This window comes from Epinephelus moara, chromosome 13 (assembly GCF_006386435.1).
Source record: "Epinephelus moara isolate mb chromosome 13, YSFRI_EMoa_1.0, whole genome shotgun sequence".
Taxonomy (NCBI): Eukaryota; Metazoa; Chordata; class Actinopteri; order Perciformes; family Serranidae; genus Epinephelus; species Epinephelus moara.
The window spans coordinates 21,260,226-21,282,928 of NC_065518.1; the positions used below are offsets into that span (position 1 = coordinate 21,260,226).

General features: G+C 41.8%; 1 protein-coding gene across 2 annotated transcripts in view; it reads left to right on the forward strand.

Annotated features, from left to right (window-relative positions):
- Positions 1 to 22,703, forward strand: part of LOC126400186 (ankyrin repeat and fibronectin type-III domain-containing protein 1) — a 167,597-nt gene that overhangs the window by 90,350 nt on the left and 54,544 nt on the right. For both annotated transcript variants that reach the window (XM_050060744.1, XM_050060745.1), the window contains one exon: positions 10,252 to 10,292. In XM_050060744.1, the coding sequence (XP_049916701.1) occupies positions 10,252 to 10,292 (41 nt within the window). The remainder of the gene's footprint in view (positions 1 to 10,251; positions 10,293 to 22,703) is intronic.

Genomic DNA, 22,703 nt, shown 5'->3' on the forward strand with positions numbered 1-22,703 from the left:
AGTGAACCTGCAGTGAACACAGCTCTGCAGTAAATGAGTATGCCTTTCTGTTTTTTTGTTTTTCCGGTGCGTCCCTTTCAACATCATGGACAGGCCAGAAAACGGGTTAGTAAACAGTAGAAAGCAACATGGATGTTACAGTTACTTCTGCTTACTTCTTTTTTTATTACTCTTACTTATTCAATCTCTCTTTTAAATTCAGTCCTGACTTAGTTTGGATTGATGTTTGAGTGCTGCTTAGACGGAGATGGATGATATTTTCTGCTCGTCTTTGCATCACTGCCGATTGTAGCTGATCGGAGCTAGAACCGATAAATACCCATGACCACTGAAAACCTATTTGTCCAGAGAGAAAATGCTGATTGTAGCCTTTCCCAAGTAAGGAAGAAAAACACACGCTTATCCTGTTCATTTTTGTTTATATATTCATTAAGAATATTACAGTTTGTATTCTGTAAAAAAAAAAAAATTAAAATCATTTTAGCCTTTCGTCTTAAGGAAACTTTATGCAAACCTAGAAACATCCTGTGGTGATTTTAAGTTTTGCCCAGCACAGACTTTAGTTTTCAAATTTTTGTGAACTTTTGGAATAACAATAAACTCTGGGTATAATTATAGCCAGACCTACTATACATATCAGTCTGTTTGGCCTCCTTAAACCATCTTCCCCTTCTTTCTCCCATATGACTCGATTTTTTTCTACTGAAATTGTTTCATTTTCTTTATATCTCTTGCTGTCTTTCACCTTCTCACCTTTCTTTTTCTCTCTGCCAACCCAGATGCGTAGGAGGCCCCCAGTTGACCGCTCTGAGCTGCTGTTTATAATTGAGTTGTGCTTTGTTACCACAGCACGCAGAATGTTGCCCTCAGTCCAAACAAATCTGGCAATCGATTAAGCAGTAAAAAATGCACTGACCCCACTGGGCAATTTTTTGCAAGATGGACACAGTGCTGACTTGTATCTCAAATCTGTTGTAATCTCTTGTCTAAGTCGTACTGTGAAATACAATAAGCACTCTGTCTCTGTTTTATATTAATGAATATACTTGGAGACAGATTTGCATGTTTTTATTGCTTTTATTGCTTTGATTTTCCATCATAATGTATTTGTCTAGCAAGTCAGTGGAACACTTTCCTATTACAGTAATTGACTGTATATATTAGAATGTTCACTATCGCAGTAATTGTCTAACAGTAGTTTAGTGGTTATATATACACTAGCACATTAATAAGTTGCAGTTTTTCTTGATACCAATGGTAGGATTATTATATTGTTGTTAATGGGAGGCTTAGCAGTGCATAGGTTGTATCCTGAAGCCAGCTGTCACACTTCCTCCCAGGAGCCCGTATAAGAAGGATACACTGAAAGGCCACCGGGAACCCATTGAGAGCCCTTCAAGGAGGTTGTGTGTGGATACGTGCATGTATGAGAATGAGTGGTGTGTGGGTGTGTGTGGGTGCGCATTTGGTTGTATCGGGATGTGTGCGTAATTGTGTGTGAGTTATAATTAGAAAAGCTTCTCCTGACTGACAGATGTCAGGACAACCTGCTGCGGCCCCTCAGAGGTGCATGCTGGGTGCTCGCATCTCCTCTAGTCTCAGGCGCAGAAATTGGCAGGTGGATTTTATTGTTGCGGAAAGCAAGGATGGTTGGAGGGATGGATAGACACAAGTAGAAATGAAGCGGATAAAAAAAGAAAGTATGACAGTATTTCCTGTGTATCTTTTCAGAGCAATGCCAGCATGTTTGACATTTCCACCAGCTATGAGTAATGTTCCCTATACCGCTCCGTGCTCAGGCTGCACAGTGCTCACTCAGTGGACAATGAGGTGGCAGAGATTTGTGTGTGCCTACAGCCAGACATTGAAAACACACAGTGAGTCATAATACGGCATGCCAACACCATACACACACATACTGTCTTTCATACATGCACGTATACCCACCCACAGTGGTTACCCACAGTCACACTAAAGGTCGCCAGCCACCAAGCACAATGTAGATTTCGTGACTAAATTGATTTATGTTGACGTCCACCAGAGCTGAAAATCTGAGCGGGTTGGCCATTACTGTGAAAGGAGGCATGATTTGCGTGCTGGTCATAACCAGGGCTCTCCAGGAGTGCTGTTGGCATGCTGGTTTTCATCTGTCTAATCATCCTTTTAAACTGATACTCAACGTGTAGGCAGGGTATGAAATTAACAAAATATTTTGGGGGCAATTTTGGCCCCCACGGTCTAAAAAATGGGGGCATTTTCAAAATGTTTGGGGGCCATCAAAAAATTGTAATTATGTTCTAACAATAAGCACATGAAAAGCAAAACCAACTAAGATAGTGTCTTCACTCTTCAGTAGAAACCACTATAAATGAAATAAATAATGGGTTACATAAAGTTATGGTTGCAAAATATCACTCAGATTTCCTATAATTCAACCAGTTTAAATGTGATGATTTAACCATTAATCTACTGATAGCAGTACTAATGTTTCACCACATTACAGTTACTTTTACTGTTAAAAAGGCCAAATTACTATAAATTCCTTAGATGCAATCCTGGAAGTAAGTTAATTTAAAATTTAACATTCATTCTACCTTAATTTTTCATTAATTTGTCATTGTGTAGACACAGATCACCCAAGAAATGGTTAATTTATACTTATGGTACAGCAAAGCCCCCTCCCCTTCTCTGTCAGATTACTCTCACGTAATCAGTGCAATCTCGTTGATTATGTCTGGAAAATGAGTTGTAGACGTGACGGTAAATTAATTTAATGAAAATAAAATTATACTTTAATGTCAGATTGTTATACTGTTAAAAATATAAATACATATAGTTGTTTCGAAAACTTGGGGCAATTTTGGCCCCCGGAACATGGCTTTTGGGGGCATTCTTGGATAAATTGCGGGCCAAATGGCCCGTGGCCCTTGCTAATTTCTGACACTGCGTGTAGGTCAAGAACTCATTGTTACATGTCCAGCAGCCTGCTTTTGATGCACCTTGAGGTGCCTGACACCAGACACTTGCTAAGAAATGTTTACAGCATTATTTTCAGCACCTACTATAAAATATAGTGAACCTTTTACTTTATCTGAATTAGGGCTGGGTACCGAACTCGGTACTTTTAAGGGTACTAAAATAGGGTTGTATTACCCATTACTGATTTACGTTTAACCCATCAGTGCTAAATGTTGGTACCTGAGAACTCATTGGAGGACGCGGAAGTGCAGCAAAGTGCTCCAAAGCCTGGAGTCCAGCCACAAAGTTCCCTGGCTGGTAATAGAGCTCTGTGGAGCTGTTTCCTTCTACCTCAGACAAGAGGCGGAAGTGCTTTGAAGTACCCCAAAGATGGAGCTTGGTTTCACATGGTTCCTAACATCAGTCTCCTGTGGGAATGTCCTGTGCTGTTTGACCCATCCACCACCTCAACCTTCATCCTTATGTGTCATTGCTGTCTTAATACGTCTTCCTTCTTAACTCAGCGCATTGGTCATGTGATGGCAATCTTGTGATATACACAAATTACTGGCTCATGATTACGTGGGATACAATTTTGCAATTTCGGTGCATTACTTTTTGTAGGTATATGCACCAAGAGTGCATGAGAAAAGCCTGACAATAGATGATGACAATTAATGGGTCCCTTTGCCTTATCAGAGTCCCGCTCCCACATCTTATGTAAGACTTTTTCCAAGGATATCACAGGTCAGTAGGTCTAATGTGAGTCAGCTTTATGTGGGAAACATCAGTTCAGGGTATTAACAGTAATAGGGGCTGTCAGACTCTGTACTCTGACACAGAAACGTAGCCCATTCAGCAGTGGGCGTAATCTTTTTTTGATGTGGGAAAACACAATTATGTTTCTATCTAATGTAGATATGTCTGATCATTGACATGAAGAAGAAACTGATCTCAACCACTCTGCCGGTGGGCAGCATTAATGTGTAGTAGAAATCTTGAGAGAGGCATTACTAAATATTTAAGCAATGACATATTGGAATCATCTAATGTCAGTTTTTAACGTCACCCACTCTACACCGATGACTAGCTGCTATTCTTGCCTAATCAAAGACATCACACATTGTGACTAATTTTGTTCTTGCAGGCTTTATGTAAATGCCATATTAAGCTTCCATCAATCTGACAAGTGCAACAGTGGCGTGGGTTTCCATTCAAAGTACATCTTTTAAATACATAACATAGTACACACACAAGCTAATTTGAGCTGTTTGTCATCTGTAGACACCTGTGTACATCAAAGACAAGCAGGGAGACGTGGGCTCAAAAAGATAATTAGCTAGCTGTTTACTCTCTGCTGACTCTAGATCTGAATGTCAGTCCAATCATAATTGCAAAACAGTGCTGTAGTCTAAATTGAGTAAAAGCTAATACCAACCCAACCAAATTTTTCGAATTATTTGTTGCACAAGCAGAAAAAGTGACAGTGCTTTCAGAAGTGTGTGTGTACAGAAATCCTAAATGCTTGTCCATTGGAAGTATTATAGCAAATTCTCCAAGTGCAGTATTGCTGTGGCTTAAGTGCTCCAAGCTGCACAAGGTCCCAAAGTAAAAATAAGGAAGTGCACCTGCTATTTGAGGTCCCATCTTCTCCATCCATCCATGCCTCTCATCTGCACAACTTCTTCCCCTCCTGTAAACCTCTCCCCTCCTCCCCGCCGATCATTCTCCTCAGGCTACTGTATCTATAATGAGCATTTCCTCCTACCCCCCACGCCACCTATTCTCTCACTTTCTCCCCCCCTCCTCTCCTGTCCTCCCCTTCTCACTGTGTGCAGAATTGGAGAAGCTTATCGCCTAGCAACCACAATTAAAGTACAACAAGTCAGTGGCGGTAGCAGCCACCATCGGAGCAAGCTTCACAAACCTTCGTGTGACCAACGGCTTTAGACAGAAAGAGAGGAGAACAGAGAGAGTTTGGTAGGGAGGGAGGGAAAACGGAGCTAGAGAGTTGAAGTTGGACAGGTGAACAGCAATTAGAGCCACCAGTGGAAGACTGTGGTGAGGACTTTGGGGTTTGAAAAGAAGAGAGAAAAAGAAGACAGGGAGAGTGGAGTAACGTTCTCCGACTGGGTTCACTGGGCTGGACTCGACAGGTATGTGTGTGTGCTGGAATTAATGGACAGAAAGTGAAGGTATTCTGCAAATATGATGGTGTTTTAATGCTTGTTTTACTGTTAGTATATTTTTGTTTGCTTGTGAGTCAGTATTTAAAGAAACACATGTTAAGCGGATTATGCTTTTGAGGCATTTGGCAGGAATACAGCGTATATTGTCTCTGTAATTTCACAGCTGTGAGGGAATGCCAAGTTTTTTCTTTGGTACCTGCTGTAGAGGTATGCATTCTTACACCTGCTTCCACACTTAAACTGAGAAAGATGTAAACTTAAGCTTATTGGTAAAACTGGAGTCTGATTAATGATTATTATGCTATATGATTATTATAAGAGCCATATAATCTCCCTTTTTGCTTTAGTTTTGAAATGTGATTGCACAGAATTTGCAAATATGGCATATGTGTGATGTGTAAAGCTAGCCAATTGTGACCCATACGTTTCCCACTATCATTTCGATAATTGACTAAGGTGTTAAGAATATCTCTATTAGTTGTCAGGTGTGATGTCTCCTGCTACAGTTGTCAAGGGAAATGTGCTTTTTCTTGGCTCAGAGGAATAAACGATGATGCATGGAGAGGGAAAGGTTTTGTACGGGCTGAGATTGCACCTGAGCTGTTTGCCCTGATTTGATTTTTGCTTTCATTTTTGTACAGTTGTCAGGGATGCTTTCTGTGTATAAATGCAGACAGATGTGAGAGGACGCAGATGGCAAGTTGCAGGAACACCGTAAGCCAAGTTTGTGAAAGGCTGGTGTACAAACTGGCAAAATATAATTCGGAGGCAATTCATTTCTACATTTTGGTAGATATGATTGACTGATGATGGAATCTACGTGGAAAAGGCGTTTTAGTTGAAGCTCGCCTCCATAACTTCACACACTGAATATTTCTATTTGACTAAATATATTGTGCATGACACACTGTCACATGGGGAATGATTCTGTTTCTGCTCATTTGTCATAAGTGTTTCTTTTGATCGTAAATTTCAGGCTCTCCTAAATAAATCCTTAATACCCTCCAGGATGCTATCAAGTGAAAGCAGCCCTGTTGCCAGGAGAAAATGTTGGCATTGTACGTTTCTGCAAACCACCAATAGGTTACATAAGTAAGTTTTATATGTATCATAATGTTTCTAGTGATGTAGTGTATGAGCTGACTTTGTCATCCAGAGATGATGGGGATGGTGGATGGCTTGTTATCTTGGTAAGACTGCAGATCACTATTCGAGACCAACAAAAAAGAAGAGCGGTTGTGTTGTAGCAAGCCATTACCTTTTAGGCTTCAGATAAGGTTTGCAGCATCCCATTAACCACAGCGTTGTTGAGACTTTAAGTTTCAGTGTATCTACTACATGAAATAAGTCCAAATGTAATGTATCCAGGGTTTGCAGAAATGTAAGACACTGTTACTACGTGCGTTGAAAAGGAAATGCTTTTGTCATGGTGATTGCCCAAATAATTGCCCTAATGGCGCGGCTATGGCTCAGGAGGTAGATTGGTCATCCAACAATCTGAGTGTCCTTGGCCATTGCAGTCTACATGTTGAAGAACCTCAACTGCATGTGAGTGTGATGATGCGGATGAGTAGGTGGCACCTTGTATGGTAACAATGGTAATGTGGGTGAAGTGGTGAATGGTGCTTGTGTTGTGAAGCGCTATGAGTAGAAAAACGCCTTTAAAATCCAGTCCATTCACCAAATTTCCAGGACGATGCCTCTTATCATGTGATGTGAATTGTGAATTGTTAAGTTGGGCATTTTATATGACAAGAGGCACAGAGGCTGTCATTTCCCAAATATCAGTTATCAACTAATCCGCTGCAATCCTGCAGTTGCTTATAACGTCATAGTGATGGTATTCCTGTAAAGAATAATAGTTTCAGCCTAAAGAAATTAAGTCTCAGCCTAATGCTCTGATGCAATCATTACTTCAGCCTGAATGGTACGCTCTATTGTGCTCCTTCACCCCCCACAGACTTATCTTTCAAATGAAAGACACCCACCTGTCCTCATCCCCATGGCAGAGTGGCACTACCTGAGGGCACTGTGGGGGAGCTGGGAGGTGAAAGGTCAGTCACTCTGTATGGTCTATCCTCTCCCCACCGGGAGGATGAAACTCATACCCAGTCTTAAACGCACAGAGAAGTCAATCGCTGGACAAAATGTCACTGTGCTGCACACTTAAAAGCACACACACACACACACACACATACACACACACACTCAAAACGCCAGAGTAGAGGAGTCACTTGCTGGTCAAAATGTCATTGCACTGCTCACATGAAAGCACAAACACACACACACACAGTGACACTCAAAACAACAGTTTTCTCTGATGTTCAGTTTTAGATTCAAAGGGAGCGAATGCCTTTTCCTCACTTCTTTTTTAAGGGTACACTCGTTGTACAGCACCACTCAAGTCGCTGAACAGCAGCAGATCCAGAGTCCATTAGTTGCTCCGCTGATGAAATTGGCGACATTAGGCCCTTTTTTCATGGCAGCGCAACAGAAAGTACAAGCAGTGCTTGGTACATTTGGTATGTTCCTGACCTTGCAATTCACTTTGTCACATCTGTGTCATGTTTCAGTAACATTCATCTGACAATTTTATCAGAATACAACAAAATACTGAAATGCAAACAAATAACACTGTAATGAAAACGTTTTGGAGCATCCAACAATATGACATCCTGAACAGGCATCTCTCCATTTGTTGAGCTATGGTCATCATCCGTCACTGTGGTTGGAAGGGCTCTACCCGACTCAATATTACGTCAATCAAGTCGAATTTGGCTGTTCGGCAGGACGTCCAGGGTGATGTCCATGTAATATAGTAAACAAGCCAAGTCAGCCCTTCAAGTTAATGCATGCTAACCCTTATTGGGCAGAGCCTCTCTTTCTCCAGGCAGCCGCCTTTGTCTCACTAAGACTAACCATGGGCTCTCCTCAGAAGTACACTGCACACTGACGTACAAGAGGGGGCAAAAACTGCTCGATTTGAAGAGTCTTGCTCCACTGAATGGTCTCCGACTGATGAATCTCTGACTTTTAGGGGATAGCCCTAGTGGTTGACATGTCTGTTTCAGAGTGATGAGACCAGTGACGTGATTGGCTGTTAGGATATTTAATAATCACTGCATCCTCTGACTTATATATTGATTCCAGCCAGCCCTTTTGCACTTTGCACTGCTGCACCTACATAAACTAAAATAGCAGGTGTGCTTGAAGACGCCCACACAGTCTGTGTGCCCAAAACCTATTGCTCTGCACTTGTGATATGACATAGGATACAGTTAGAACACATGCTTCCTGCACCCAACCCCCGGCAACAGTGCTTGGCTATGAGGCAATTTGGACAGAGTAGCTACAGTTGGAACTGCAGGTCATGTAATGCAAGGTGGCCCAAAACAACTTGTTTTCCCAAACACAATCAGTCAAAAGACTGTAAAATCATGAATGGGGTGCCACCTTGAAATTTGGTATCCAGTTCTCTGAATACACCCATGCTTGTACAACTGTCTCACAAAGGATTCTGGGTTCAAACTTGACCATGCTGTGACCTTCTATGTGCGATCGGCAACCTGTCTACAGTGTACTCTGTTGCTGGCCGAATTCATGCTAGGGCTGCAACTAACAATTATTTTAATCATCGATTAATTGGTTGATTAGTTTCTTAATCTATTTGTTCTTTGGTGTCTAAAATGTCAGAAAATGCTGAAAAATACCAATCAGTGTTTCCCAAAGCCCAAGATAATATCCACAAATGTCATGTTTTGTAAACAATTCGAATATATTCAGTTTACGGAGTTAAACAGTCTTTAATTAGGAAAATATAGTGTTTTGAAGTCAGTGAACATATTCTTGAGGTCTATGTGAGCCTTGACACCACTGTAATATTTTGTATTGCACTGTTCTTCAAATTTATTTTAGTAATAGCATGGCTGTCTGAATTAATCTCCTTGCCAAATGTGAAAATGCAAAACAGCAAAAGAATTTCACTCCAAAAATGTCCTCAGCCTCGGGCCAGTTATGTACCCGTGAATGTGTCTTGTGCATGTCTTATGTACGCACTACTGTCTGTCTAAAAATGTGTCACTGCTGAGAGCTATACACCTCTAGAGTATGCGGAGAGCAGGGCGATACGATGTGTGTGTGTGTGCAGATGTTTGTATAGGTGTGTTTTTGTGTCAGTGCATGTGCTGTGCATGTATGCCTAGTAAGTTGGCTCTGCCGGAGGGATTTTTGCACCTGGAGTTTCTAGACTCAGTTGTCTTTTTCATCAGGGAAATAGCCTTTAACCTTGCCTCTCGTTCCGTACTTTCCTCACACTCACGTTTTGCTTCCTAAAGATAGATGCGCAGGTGCTTGCACACTGTCACCACATCTTGATAACTGCATGTGAATAAAGTAAATCCACCGGATAAGTGTTTGTAATTGTAACTAGAGCGCTAATTATTTTTCACTAGAGACAAGGTCATTACCCATGTAATTGTCTCTCACAGAGTGGCATCGATCATTTGATTGGTGTTGCCTTGAAGGTAGATGTCCAGATTAGTGGGTGAGTTGGGACATACATGTAGGTCACCTCGACTGTAATAAACCAAACACAATTAAGGGGGAAGCACGATATCTCTGTCTTTGTGTTTGTGTAATTGTAATTGTTTTTAGGGTTCATTAACTTGCTGATGCTTTGATTGAAGATTCGCCTCTATTGTGAAATTACCACGTCACATCTGTGTCACTATTCACCATGTCTTCGAGTATACCTCCATCCTAAGCATTTAAACAGTGCTAATAGCCCAGCACCAGGCTGACAAGAAAAACACAGTAAGGATATTCACTGATATCGTCTCATATTGATCGCAGGCCGCTGAACTGAATCTAATCGAAATCGTTTTGTGGCAGGCTTCATGATATCAGCAAATTGTGCAAAAAAAATCAATTAAAATGATAACATATTGTAACGTATTGTAATGAAACCTGTAATTTACACCCTTACTAATTATACCCTCTGCTTTTTCATTATGCTCCATAAGTGAGTGCTTAAGTATGGAGGACCGCAACATGCCACCAGTATTAGATGGTGATTGTAATGTCTCTTTTCTTCTCTTTTTTCCAGAGTCTGGGCTCTGCAGACCGAAAGGAAAATCAGAACAAGAAGTAAGTCCCATCCATCTTTGTATTCCTCTCTTTTGTAGATATTTGATGTCATAAAAACAGCAAAAGAGACCAACCACGTGGACAAGATTGCAAATCAGTGGTTGTTGCCACTGTGGTAAGAGACCATGGTTGCAACAGCAACAACTAAACGCAACAGTAAAGTTCATATTAGTTGTCATTCTTTCCTGTTGTAACAACCTGCGAGTTTGCTTATACTGTACTTATCTAGGGTTATGTAAGACCTGTGTTGCCATGAAAACAGAGCACACGGGCTTACTGACCTCATTTACATAAATAATTATGTCTCATTGTGGTTCAAGAAGAACATTAAGTATCGATTTTAACAAGTTTTTCAAGTAACACAAAGCCAAGAATTTGACCTGATTCATATGTGTTTAGATGCCAGTGTGTGTGTGTGTGTGTGTGATTGTGTGTGTGCTTGAAAAGTAAGTTAAGCCTGTCTAAGCCTGACCCCTAATCCTTTCCATAACAGTAATACTTCTCAGTCAATAGCATGGCACCATTTGGATCGATCAGAGTAGGATCTAATTTGCTACCTGGAACAAAAGCACTCAGAGGTTTTAAACCCACTTTCAGTAACTCCAAAAATTAAATTATGAGAGAAACCTAGTTATTGTGTGAAGGAAAATTGACTGTAGTGTTTTTTTTTCAGTAACTGATGTCGACAATGACATCTTCTATGGGTTTGTGATTCACACCGAGGAACTTTTTTGCTTGAGAAGACATTGTTAACCACTCAGCCTGGTATCAGCAAAGTAAAAGAAGATTAGGAGACAGAACTTTATTTCCCCAGTTTTGTATTTTATCATAGTTTAGTGAGAAGCCTTTTGGTTTACTGATCTGATACCATTATATTTCCCATTACTGCTATTTGCTGTCATTGCTCTCTACACTGACTCTATACAAACAAACAAATCATTACTGTGAATATGTTTTGTCTGTAACCTGTATGCTACTATGTTTGGGCCATTGACTGTAAGAATAAAAGACCTAGCTACAGTGACGTCACCCATTGGTTTGTGAACTCCTGTTCTCATTCACAGCATTCGTTTCGATGTGTCACTATGGGATATGCCTCCCTGCTTATTCCATAGTGAGACATCTCACTTATGCTACTCTGAGAACCAGGGTTACGCAAGTAACCTAAAGTTTTGAACCTACAAGTTCTATACCTCGGCCATCGCCATCTTGGTTTTTTGGAGCCAGAAGTGACCGTATTTGGATGAGAGGCTGGTGCTGTGAAGGAACGAGAGGTGGATGGGTGGATCTGACTGAGAAGCTGAGGACCCCACCTGCAGACAGCCTGTCACTCAAAGCAGACCGCCCCTAATTATGTATAACTTTAAGCCATAAGTACCAGGCTGTAAGCATGTTTACTTCTAAGGTAAAGGTGGGCATATTAACATGGGGGTCTCGGGGCATTGACTGGCTTCAGCCTCAAGTGGACATTCAAAGAACTGCAGTTTTTGGCACCTCAGTTTTCAGCCCCGGTGGTTGCCACTTGTTTGGGGCCAGTAATAGAAAAAAAACAAGCACTTTAATAGAGTGCTGGAGAGATGATGTTTATTTGTAGGTCAGCCTGTAAGTTAACACTGCCCTTGTTCCCTCGACAAAAAGACAGTGTTATTTTTTTCTATTGGATGTTGGATTATTGCAGAAAATAAGCTCTGTGGCAAACAACTTTTATGATACTAAAATCATAAAATAATCCTCACAACTGACCACCATTTATGATTTTTGAAACGTAATTGCAATCTCCAGAGCTACACCACCAAAGCCGTGTTCGTGTTCGCCTTTGATGATGTTCTGTAGTCTCATTTAGCCACTTGTTAGCAACCGCCTTTTTTAAGACATGTACAGGCTTCAGAATGATCTAGTATTTACTCAAGTATTTTATGTTGTAGAACAAAATGAGAAGTCTTTTTAGACTGTGTTAACCACAGACCTTATTTCAGGCATCTAACCAAAAACCCATTTAAAATGTCGACTTCAAGATGAGGGAACAGGGAGTGCTAGAATGCTAATTCATGTCCGGGTTTTAGGACTCATTCCTGCACAACTCTGTGGAAAGCAAGCCTTTTCGAATGTCTGTGATCACTGTGTAAAGAAAAAAAGAGACTCAACATCTGAGATGCACTGCAGATCACTGTGAGTTAATGGGCACATAGTGAAAGACAAGTGGGGCGGGAACTTAAATCAAACAAAATTAGCTGTATATTTTAGTTGCCCAGCAACCGAAGCCATGGACACTCATACTCATCATCACAGCATACCTGTCTCCTGTATGTTTCCTCCTGTCAGCAGTGCAGCCAGAACACCCTGTGAACCTAGAGTTCCTCTTTGTGAATGGATACTTCAAATGACCAAGAAGGAGGTTATCCAATTTTCCTCTCTTTATCCCAGTCCAAGACATTTCAGGATGCCTTACCTTGGACCAATTAGCAAATTAACCCATTACAAGATTTTCTGTCTCGCTGTCTTCCTTTGAAAGCCACACCACTGCTTTGAATTGAAGCTTCAGTGAGTGTCGCATTTGTTTGGTTGTTTCCTTCAGTACATTCAGCTAGGTATTCTCAAAACTATTGATTGTTTATCTTTGTACAAGCCAGTCTCGAGTGTGATAATGTGTTTACTTGGGTAAAACACTGCTTTCAGCTGCCTATGCTCGCATGGTTACATAGCAACAGGCCTTTGCTATCTAAACATGGAGGATTGTATGAGTGCGTGTACAGTGTGTGTGTGTGTGTGTGTGTGTGTGTGTGTGTGTATGTGATGTCCTCAAGACACCCCATTGTGCTTGGATCTTTATAAACAAAAAATGGTGGGACACAATCAGGCTGAATCGAAGAAGCATTCTTTTGCTGGCTGAAAATGTTTCTTAATAGTAAAAATCACTATAGTTGTCCTTTGTCTGTGTGCCTGTGTGTGAGTGTATGATGTGTGTTTGAGGCTGAACTCTCTTTTGTCCATACTGCTAAGTCACTGACAGTTGGACATGTGCTGCATCCTAGATGTAATGTATATTTTTTTGTCATATCGGATGTGTCTGATGTGCCAGGTGTGCTGGCACAGTGAGCACTCAGTGTGCCAGAATGGGAGACATCTGTTGCCAGGAGATGAGCAGCTGTATTCGAGAAGCAGTATAGCCATCATGGGATGTCAAGTAGCAGGAGTCTTCCCCAGAAGAAGAGGGAGAGAGAAGAGTGTTCAGTACTCCGCCACAGATTTTATGTTACTATATAGAATGCCAGCAGAAACATGAATGGCCATACACATATACAGTGGTGTATATGGGAAACAGCATGCACACACATGTGTGTACATGGTTTTCATCTCAAACTAATCATTACCAGGAGAAACAAATGACAACGTACGGGCGAAAGTGTGTGTTGTTTGCCTGTGTGACTGAGTGTTAGTCTGATTTTTAATATCCCATCTGTATTATCCTTTCCTATGTCATATGAACAATCACTTCCTCTCTGTTCTGGCTCTTATTCTGCCTTCTGCTCAGCTTTCCATTGCGAAGATGATAAGTAGTTTTAAAGGTCTATCCTAAATCGCAAACATTTAGCCTGATAATGTCAAAATATTTGATAAAGCTTTGTATCGTCAGTCATTTTCAGCATCTCAGTTCAGATAAATCTTTGCTTATTTCTGCTCCATAAGGTGAACTAATGTGTTGGGCATCTTAGGTTCATCCATTTTCTAACTCTTGACCAGCATGTCAAGGATTTGAGCTGCTCCTCTTCTTACCTTCGGATGGAATATTGCTAAACTCTGGCTCATTGTTCCTCCAGATGGAGATGATCATTCATGCCTTTATTTTGTCCCACTTGGATCACTGCAGTTCTCTTTTTCATGCCTTAGCAGGTAATCACTGGATCATTTACAGGTGGCTCAGACTCCATCTGCAAGGCTTATTACCAGGTGTACTAAAAGGTCTCACATTACACCTATTTTGATATATTTCTTTCCACCTGACTCAGAGGAAAAGAGGATTCCTGCACGAAGCAGAGCAAAAAAAAGGAAGCACTTTACAAGAGGGATGCATTTTACTGCGTTTGGCAGAGATTTTTACTGAACAGGTTTCAATGCATTTTTAAGACATTAGAGGTTTTATCAAGCTCCAAGTTGTCTTTTTATCTCTCACTTTTTGCTATTGCTCATAAATTTAGTAAGTCAGAGTTTTCATTCTTGATTTTAACGCCTAAATTACCTTGATCAGTGGGCTTCCTAATTGTGCTGTAGTCCAACTTTAAAACCGGTCACTGTCTGTAGTGATTTCAAAAATATCAATTTATTGATACATATTGATTCTTAATATCTAAAATTATTTCAGTACTTATTTTCCTATTACTTTCTTGGTCTCTCTTTTCACCAACAGCAAGTTGACCCACACCGCTGCAGTTCCCTTATAGTCCCGCCTCCTCTTACTCACTCACAACGCTGTCTTATCATTATTTGCCTTACAAGTTCCAGTTGCCCATAGACCCTTTTAGGGCTGATGTCACAGTGACGTTAGTTTGTTAGCTGAATACAAAACTCAACTCGCCACCACAGGGCTGTAGGCTACATAGCAGTCTTAATATGTTGTCTCGTTGTGTTATTGGGAGCCAGAATAGAAGGAGTCATGGCTCCAAAACTTAAATTTTATCACATACCAGCCGCCACTGCCTGTCAATGAAAACATAGACAGATATGGTTAAATAATATAAAATGAAAGGGCTGGACGGAGGAGATAATCAAAAATGTTCCCATGTGCAGTACACACTTAATATCAGATTATGGAAAAAGTATTTACTGTTATAGAATAACGTCATGTGTATTAAGGGTCATATTGTCTACCTCATCCTCCTTTGTAAGATTGGCATAGTAATCAACCACAAAGCTGGCCATCCCACCTTCAGCAATCCTGTCAAATCATCAGTGCACTGAGTGAGAGCATACAGGTCTGCCAGCCTGGTCCTGTTGGTCAGTGTTTACGTTTTTTCAAGTAACGGTCGCGGCCCCAGAGAGTGAGTGACCTGACATTGTAAGTTCGTAAATTCAGTCTGATGCTCTACACTAAAATGAGTGTCCTGTTGGTCGAAGAAACGGAGCGTTATAATTCTACATGAACTAATGAACAGTTAAGTTAATCGCACGTTCACTCCCCTCGGACCTCTGCCTCTCCATCTCCCCAGATAACCGCTACTGGATAACTGAACGGTACATTCTGACAGGACTCCAAATTTCCAAACCGTCCAGTTTGTGCCAGAGTGCACTTCTGTACTCGGAATGAGTATTTCTGAAAGCGCCACTCGTATTATCTTCCTCCATTGAAAAAAATCAAGCCAAAAGAACTTGCTAGCTAGTGCTAGCTAATGTCTGTGGAGAACTGTTTTGCCTTCAGCTAAGCCCCGCCCACCAAAAAACGTCATATTGCTTACTAACAGTAAAAGGGTCTAAAGGCTTCTGCGACATGGTTTTTTGTTGGTTTTTGTTTGCACTTTATTACCTTTTTGTGAATAAATGACAATCTCCAAGGCTTTTGAATGTTAACTAATGTTTACTACAGTCCAGTAGTTAGTGCACTTCCAGCCAAGAAAGGAAAAGTTGTTTTTTTGTTATAGCCTTATTAGTTTTATTTTTTAACACAAACTTTAAACTGTATGGCCTCAATAGGCCCGTTTACACTGAAGAAGTTCCTGGTACTATTTGGGGGGCAGGAACTACTACAGGAACGTCCTCTTGGTCGGCCCTCTCAACCGCCGTGTCTCCGCTGAGAGAGCGGAGTAGGAGGAAGGTTCCTGTAAAGTTACCGGGCTCTGTATGTGACATAATCGTTGCGCGACCATTTTGACTGGGGCGACGTAGGGGCATAGGGATGCCGTTAGCCGTTAGCGCTGTCTGTAATAACTCCGGTCACGGTCCGTGAAAAATATTTTTTTTCCATCGGATGTCTTAGTTACAACATGATTGAGCTAACTGGAGTAGTTTCATGTCGTATCTGACAACGGGAGGCTTTTAAGAGATGACGTGCTGATGTTAGCTTTGCTGCTGCTGTTAGCTGTCCCTGTCAGCTGATGCTTTCTAGACATCGTGATTTCCCAAAACTGAATAAATACCACACATAGCAACACAAAACTGCTTTGCTAGCTCAATCATGTTGTAACTAAGATATCCGCTGGAGAAAATATTTTTTTCACGGACCGTTTTTTGAGTTATTACAGACACCGCTAACAGCTAACAGTTAGCCTAGCTAAACTACGATAACCATATTGTTATTTACAAAACGTCACATCCCACCTTGAGTATATCCAATCAGCACCAAGTAATCCCCAAGCCTCAGCCAGGAGTTTATCTGGGCCGTTCTGAGTACCTACTCCGAGGCAGGGACTTGTTTAGCCCCTGTAAAAGTTCCAGAACTCTGTCCTTCGGGGGTGGTTCCTGCGGTGGAGACACGCACCAACGGCCCCGGCCCCCTAAAATTACCCCGAAGTTCCTGCAGTGGAAACGGGCCTAATGTCAATTTTCCCTGTGGAATCGAAAATGGTATCAAATACTGATATTTTAAGGCACTGTATCAAAGTTTGAAATTCGAGTATTGTGACAACACTAACCGTCCGCAGTTTGCACTTGTTTTATACACACTTATTATCTTACTACGTTTTATTCACTTTACCTTTTGCAGCACGTTATGCTCATGTAAAAATTTACTCTGTATAGAAAAAACTTTCTTAACTGAACTTGTCTGTCCTACTCATGCTGGGTGCAGACAGTACAGGAAGGAAGGAATAATGGAAGGATGGGGCACTGGGGGTGTCTTGGAGGCTGGGGGATGCTTTGCGTTTTTCATAGAGCAAAGGGATTTAGGTACGGATGTCAGGGAAGAGAGAACTTGATTAGACTAATTTATTCACGGGAGCAAGCCATGTAATTGTTCTCATATGGGGGTGACGTACTGTAGGTGTGCGTGTGTCTATGTGTGTAAGAGGGGATATTTGCTCCTTAGCATTTCTTCTTTGTGCCTGACTTAGATTGTTTAGATAATAAAAGCATATTCTAGTTCAGAGTAATGTATCTGTTCAACTGTAAAGTAACTTCTGACACCCCGCATAGGAGGCGTATGGAAAATGTTGTATATTGGACATAGTGATGAATATTAAGGGGCTTCCATCTTTGCAAATCTACATTAACAGTTTCTAAAAGCTGTCATTGAAATCATATTTACTTTCTAGTGGGGGATAGTTTGTCTTTGAAGTGACGCAGCTTTCTGTCTTAAAACTTTAGGTGATAACCCTGATGATATAAAAGACCACTGTACAGCTGAAATTACCGTCATAAAACCTCAGTTCCTCCCACTCTTTTCATTTAAAGACATGTCTCAGACCCAGCTGTTTTCTTACCGCCACGTTCCCCCGCAGTTGAAGGACTTTACCTCCCGGCAGTAGCTGCTTGTTGCCGTGGTTACAGGTGACATGGGAGCAAAAGCCCTGCAGCATTTTAATTCATGGGGACATCACAGGTTTTATGTATTTCATTCAATGTTCAGTACACAAAGTCCTGAATGGGGCTGATCAAACAGAGTGTCTTATGTCTCAGATCAGAGGGCAGGAAATGAGAGAGGAAAAGAAGAATACATCAATGGACGAATGAGCTACATCTTATCTACCAAACACACGTAAAGATGCACGCATGCCAGTGAGCATGAACATGAAACGGTGTTTTTTTCTGCCCCTGCGTTTTGCATCAGTTGGAAAAAAGCAGAGAGAGAAGACCCACCACATCACTCTATCTCGTCCCCCAGAGGGACAATCCAAGGCAAATTCTAGCAGAAAGATAATAAGGACTGAGGGTTCCCGCTGTCTGACTGACGTGAAACACATTCCTTCATTTTTCCAGACTTTTTTCTTTTCACCTCATTTTTTTTCCAAGGTTTTGAAATCCCAGTGTAAATACATATTGAGGAGTATTTACAATAGTGGTAATGGTGGTGGGAGAGGGAGCTAACTCAGCGGGCCATAGGAGACTGCTGCTGGCTGACTATCTGAGTGTGTGAATATTTGTACAGTTGATCTGGTGTGTGTGTGTGTGTGTGTGTGTGTGTGTGTGTGCACATGTTCCTACCAGCAAAGTGTGTTTGTACCCATAAACTGTTGATCAAGTGAGTGGAAGAAACATCGAGAGTGTGTATTTGTTTGAATATTAGCAGCATTTGCCCTTCTTTCTGTGTGTGTGTGTGTGTGTGTGTGGGTGTGGGTGTGGGTGTGTGTGTGTGTGTGTGTGAGTGTGTGCTTTTTTGATGTGGCTTGGCTGCAGTGATGTTGGGTTGTTTGAGAACTTCCCAAGACCAGGCTGCCAGGCCAAAGAACTGAGCGGGCAGAGACAGCCATTGTTTTGGTAAGGCATCCTGGTCATGATTGTGTGTGTGTGTGTGTGTGTGTGTGTGTGTGTGTGTGTGTGTGTGTGTGTGTGAGAGAGGGAGGGAGGGAGAGAGCGAGAGAGAGAGATGCAAAGGGAGAAGGCAAGTTTAATTTGGAGTACTTGCTATGCTCAGTGCTATTCTAGCAGTGCATAGCCTTTTCCATTCTGGCTTTAAATACAAGAGCACGCACACACACACACACACACACACACACACACACACACACACACACACACACACACACACACACACCATGTAACAACGTAACATGCGAACACTCCATCCTCGCAACCACATGAGCTGAGGGAGTTCTCAGGGAAAATGTCTTTCTATTATGTTGCACAACAAACTGAAGCTTTTACCAAACCTCTCCCTCTACATTTGAAACCACACATCAAAATCTGATCAGCTTTCCCAAAAACATCTCAACACTTTGGATGCTCGTACTTTGCTGGCTTACAATTGGACAAATATAATTTCGGGATTAAACAGCTTTTTGGTACAAACAAGCCAAGTCAGCATTTCAACCGCAAACATCATCTTAAGGTCACTTGAAGACATTCTGAATTGGAGTTTTCCTTGGGGAGGGAGATCTTACCAGGTGACCCTGAACCCAGAATTGTCCTACACTTAACCTTATAAAATGCTACTGGCACTGCTCAGTGGGAGCCATTATGGTAGCCAACTGAATGTTTTGTGTTTCCTGCATTTCTAAATTCCCAGTACAGAACCCCCCTCCTTTGTAAGACATGGCTTATGAAGTTGTAAGCCTGGAGTGTCTACCTCTTCCGTGAATAAGACAGTCCACAGCATCATCTCACAGAGGCTGTAACGAAAGCAGTATTCAGGCATTCCTTTTACCCGTCAAACACTGGACAACAGGTCCAACGCGAAAAAAACATATTGGTTTCGACCAGTTAATACCCCTTAAATGTCTTTTAAACCTCAATTACTTATAACTGGATTCTCCTAACTAATATAATCGCCTGCTCACCAAAGCAGAGCAGTGTCCAAGCCACATAGGACCCAGGTTGAGAGGACGGGTCACGAAGCCAGGCTGGATGATGCATATTGACTCATTCAAATTGGCCGCCAATGCCAATTTAACCCACGTCATTCCGTCTGTCTGAAAGAGGTATTTGTTTGTGTGTATGTGTATGTGTGTGTTTCCCTGCTCCAATGCCCAACATTAACTTTCTCCTCTTAATGCTTAACCTTTACTCTTTTCCAAACCTTAACCAAAACCTAATCCTAGTAACTTAAATCATAAACCCAAGCTTTAACTGTTAATTAGCTCTTTAACTGGACAAGTGCTCAGGGATTTTGCTCAACTTCTATCCTTAAGATAGACCTTTGGTTCTCACAAGAATAGCAATGCAAGAAACCCGCACACATCTCTCTCCCTCCTCGAGGTTCCCTTCTCCTTTCCAGCATAAATAATCCCCTCAGTCTGCTGGCACGACCCTGATTGGAATCTCGACGCCGTGCTCAATTGTGGGCTGATGGGGAAAAGTGGGGTGCCCTGTGCGTGTGTGTGTGTGTTTAAAGCTGTTTCAAGGCCATAAACATAATACCAGAGGGGTGTCCACCTCCGTCAGGCCAGGCCTCTAAAAACCTCGGTGTAGAACTTAAGGCTGGCACACAGCTCCACAACCGTGGACTCACAGAAGCTTTTCAGACTCATTCACTTAAATGATAGCGATTTACTGCAAATTGCAAAGAGAAGAACTCAAGCTGGAATACATGCACCCTCTCATATTGCCTTTTATTCACCATTTAGCTAGTCAGGCAGTGAGCCATGAGCCCTTACAGGCCGGCAGCAGCGCTGCAATACTGAGTGTACCAATACAGGGGGTTAAGATCCAGGCTCCACAAGGTTTTATCAGCTTTTCTGTGTCCTAGAGGAGACCAGCTGGAGTCTTATGTGGAGTTTTATGAGGAGATTCTGTGCAGACTTATTAGTGGGTTACAATGTCATGTGATGTTGTGCGATTGTTGTCAGGTTTGGCAGATTTCTGACAAGGCTTTCAAGTTCAATCAGATAAGTTCAGCCTCCCCAGACACTTGAACATGACTATGTACGTATGTCTTTCCTGGACTGTCTCCCGCTAATAAATCAGAGCCGATGCCTCAGCTCACCTTGGATTTGAAGTACATTAACTGATGGTGTGTGTGCCTTCCTACTGTGGGTGTGCAGTGTGTATGTCCGCTGGTACACACTGCTGTATGTTCAACTGGGTGTTACCACATCTATCCAGTGTGATAGCTATTAAATTACCCCAGATCAGTTTCCTCCAAATCACATTATTATCTCATCCCACCTAACTGAAGGCGAGTGGAAAAAGACAACTGTCCTGTGGTACCGCACGCTTTGCCCCTCCCGTCTTAGTGGTACTGTACTCCAGCTACAGGCTCTAATAGTTTGCTGGCTTCCACGCGCTTGTCAGCTCAATTCAAGATTAATTTGAGTGCAGATCCATCATCCGTATGTCTCACTGTGTTGAGTCAGCCTTATGGCACACATCAAACGCAGAGAGGGGGACACAGAGGGAATGGTATCAAGCCCAACACTACAGGGAGCCAACCGAAAGTGAAAAAAGGCATCGAATTCCTCCCTCATTTTTGTCTCCCTGACAAATTCTGTATGTGCCGATTCTGTGGAAAACAGGAGTGAGAGAGAGCGATGTAATAAAAAGGGAGAAAAAAGAAGATGAAACGATGAGTGTGACTCAGAGACGTTGCAAATGAGGGGATGTAGGGAAAGGAGCCGAGATGGAAATATCTGTGTTTACTGTAGTGGGTGGATGGGCAGCATATGAGAATATGTGCGTAGGGTGATAACAGAGTCCCTTCGTTTGGCACGTAGCAGTATGATTAGATCATTAGCGCTTGAAGTTGAGGCAGTTATTGTTAAGACTTATTTGTCAAGGCAATGAGCTGGCTGTTTAATGCCTCCCCTCTCATTTGGACCCATGCAGCTGCACGAAGAATTATCCCTCTCATCGACATGTTTGCTCCGTGTCACGCATTGTATGATTTTGATGCATTATTTTAGACAATTTTATAGTAATAAGAAGCAAGCCAAATTCATTAGACTCCAGAGTGCATCAGGTATTATGCAACAGCCTGCTATGATATTGCCTCTCGTTTGTCGACCCCCACTGCTACCGACGATTAAATATTATGCTTTGAGCAATTCAGATAATGTAATCGTATCACAACTGAAGGAAAAGCTTGTTAGCTTGAAGAAATATCAGTATGTTTTATTGGTGAGACCTCAGTCCAAGTGAAATAAAAGCGGCCTCCACCATGTAGAGAGACGTACACACAGACATGGGTTTGGATGGAGATGGTGAGTGGAAAACAAGGCTTTCTTTGAGCAGATTTTAATTAGCAATGTTCATAGCTTGGCTGCGTTCTTTTATGATTGGACCACTGAAAGCCTTTTTGTTTGCCTAATGAAACACATTGAGGGGTATGTTCCTGAATTAAACCCGTGTTTGTGTATGTGTGCGTGCGCACGCCAGCGAGCATGTGTGCCTGCATCCATTTCATTTGCATGTATCTGTTTTATGGGTGGGTGCCCACATTCTTTCTGGCGTATTAGAGTTCTATTGGCAGGGATAAGAAGCCATAGCAGGAGACAGAGATGAAAGAAATCCCTGTGTTTTGTTTTCCCTTCTCTCCAAAATAGTTGTTTTAGGTAGGCGGCCATTGCCCATAATTGCTGAAACAGGGTCAGGTATTTGTCTGTCCTGCTTATGATTTACTATCGTGTCTGTGCCTTAGTAATCTGAAATAAGATCTGTGGTTAAGAGCAGCCCAATCTCAGACAGACCGCATAGATTGTGTAATGCATAGTGTTCTGCTGGTTTCAGTGGGATCCCTTTATAAACACGTCTCACACAGAACCCTCTGTATGATCTGAGAAGCTTTGCACAGCATGCTTTCCATATTTTTTTCCAGTTAATCTATATTTGGAT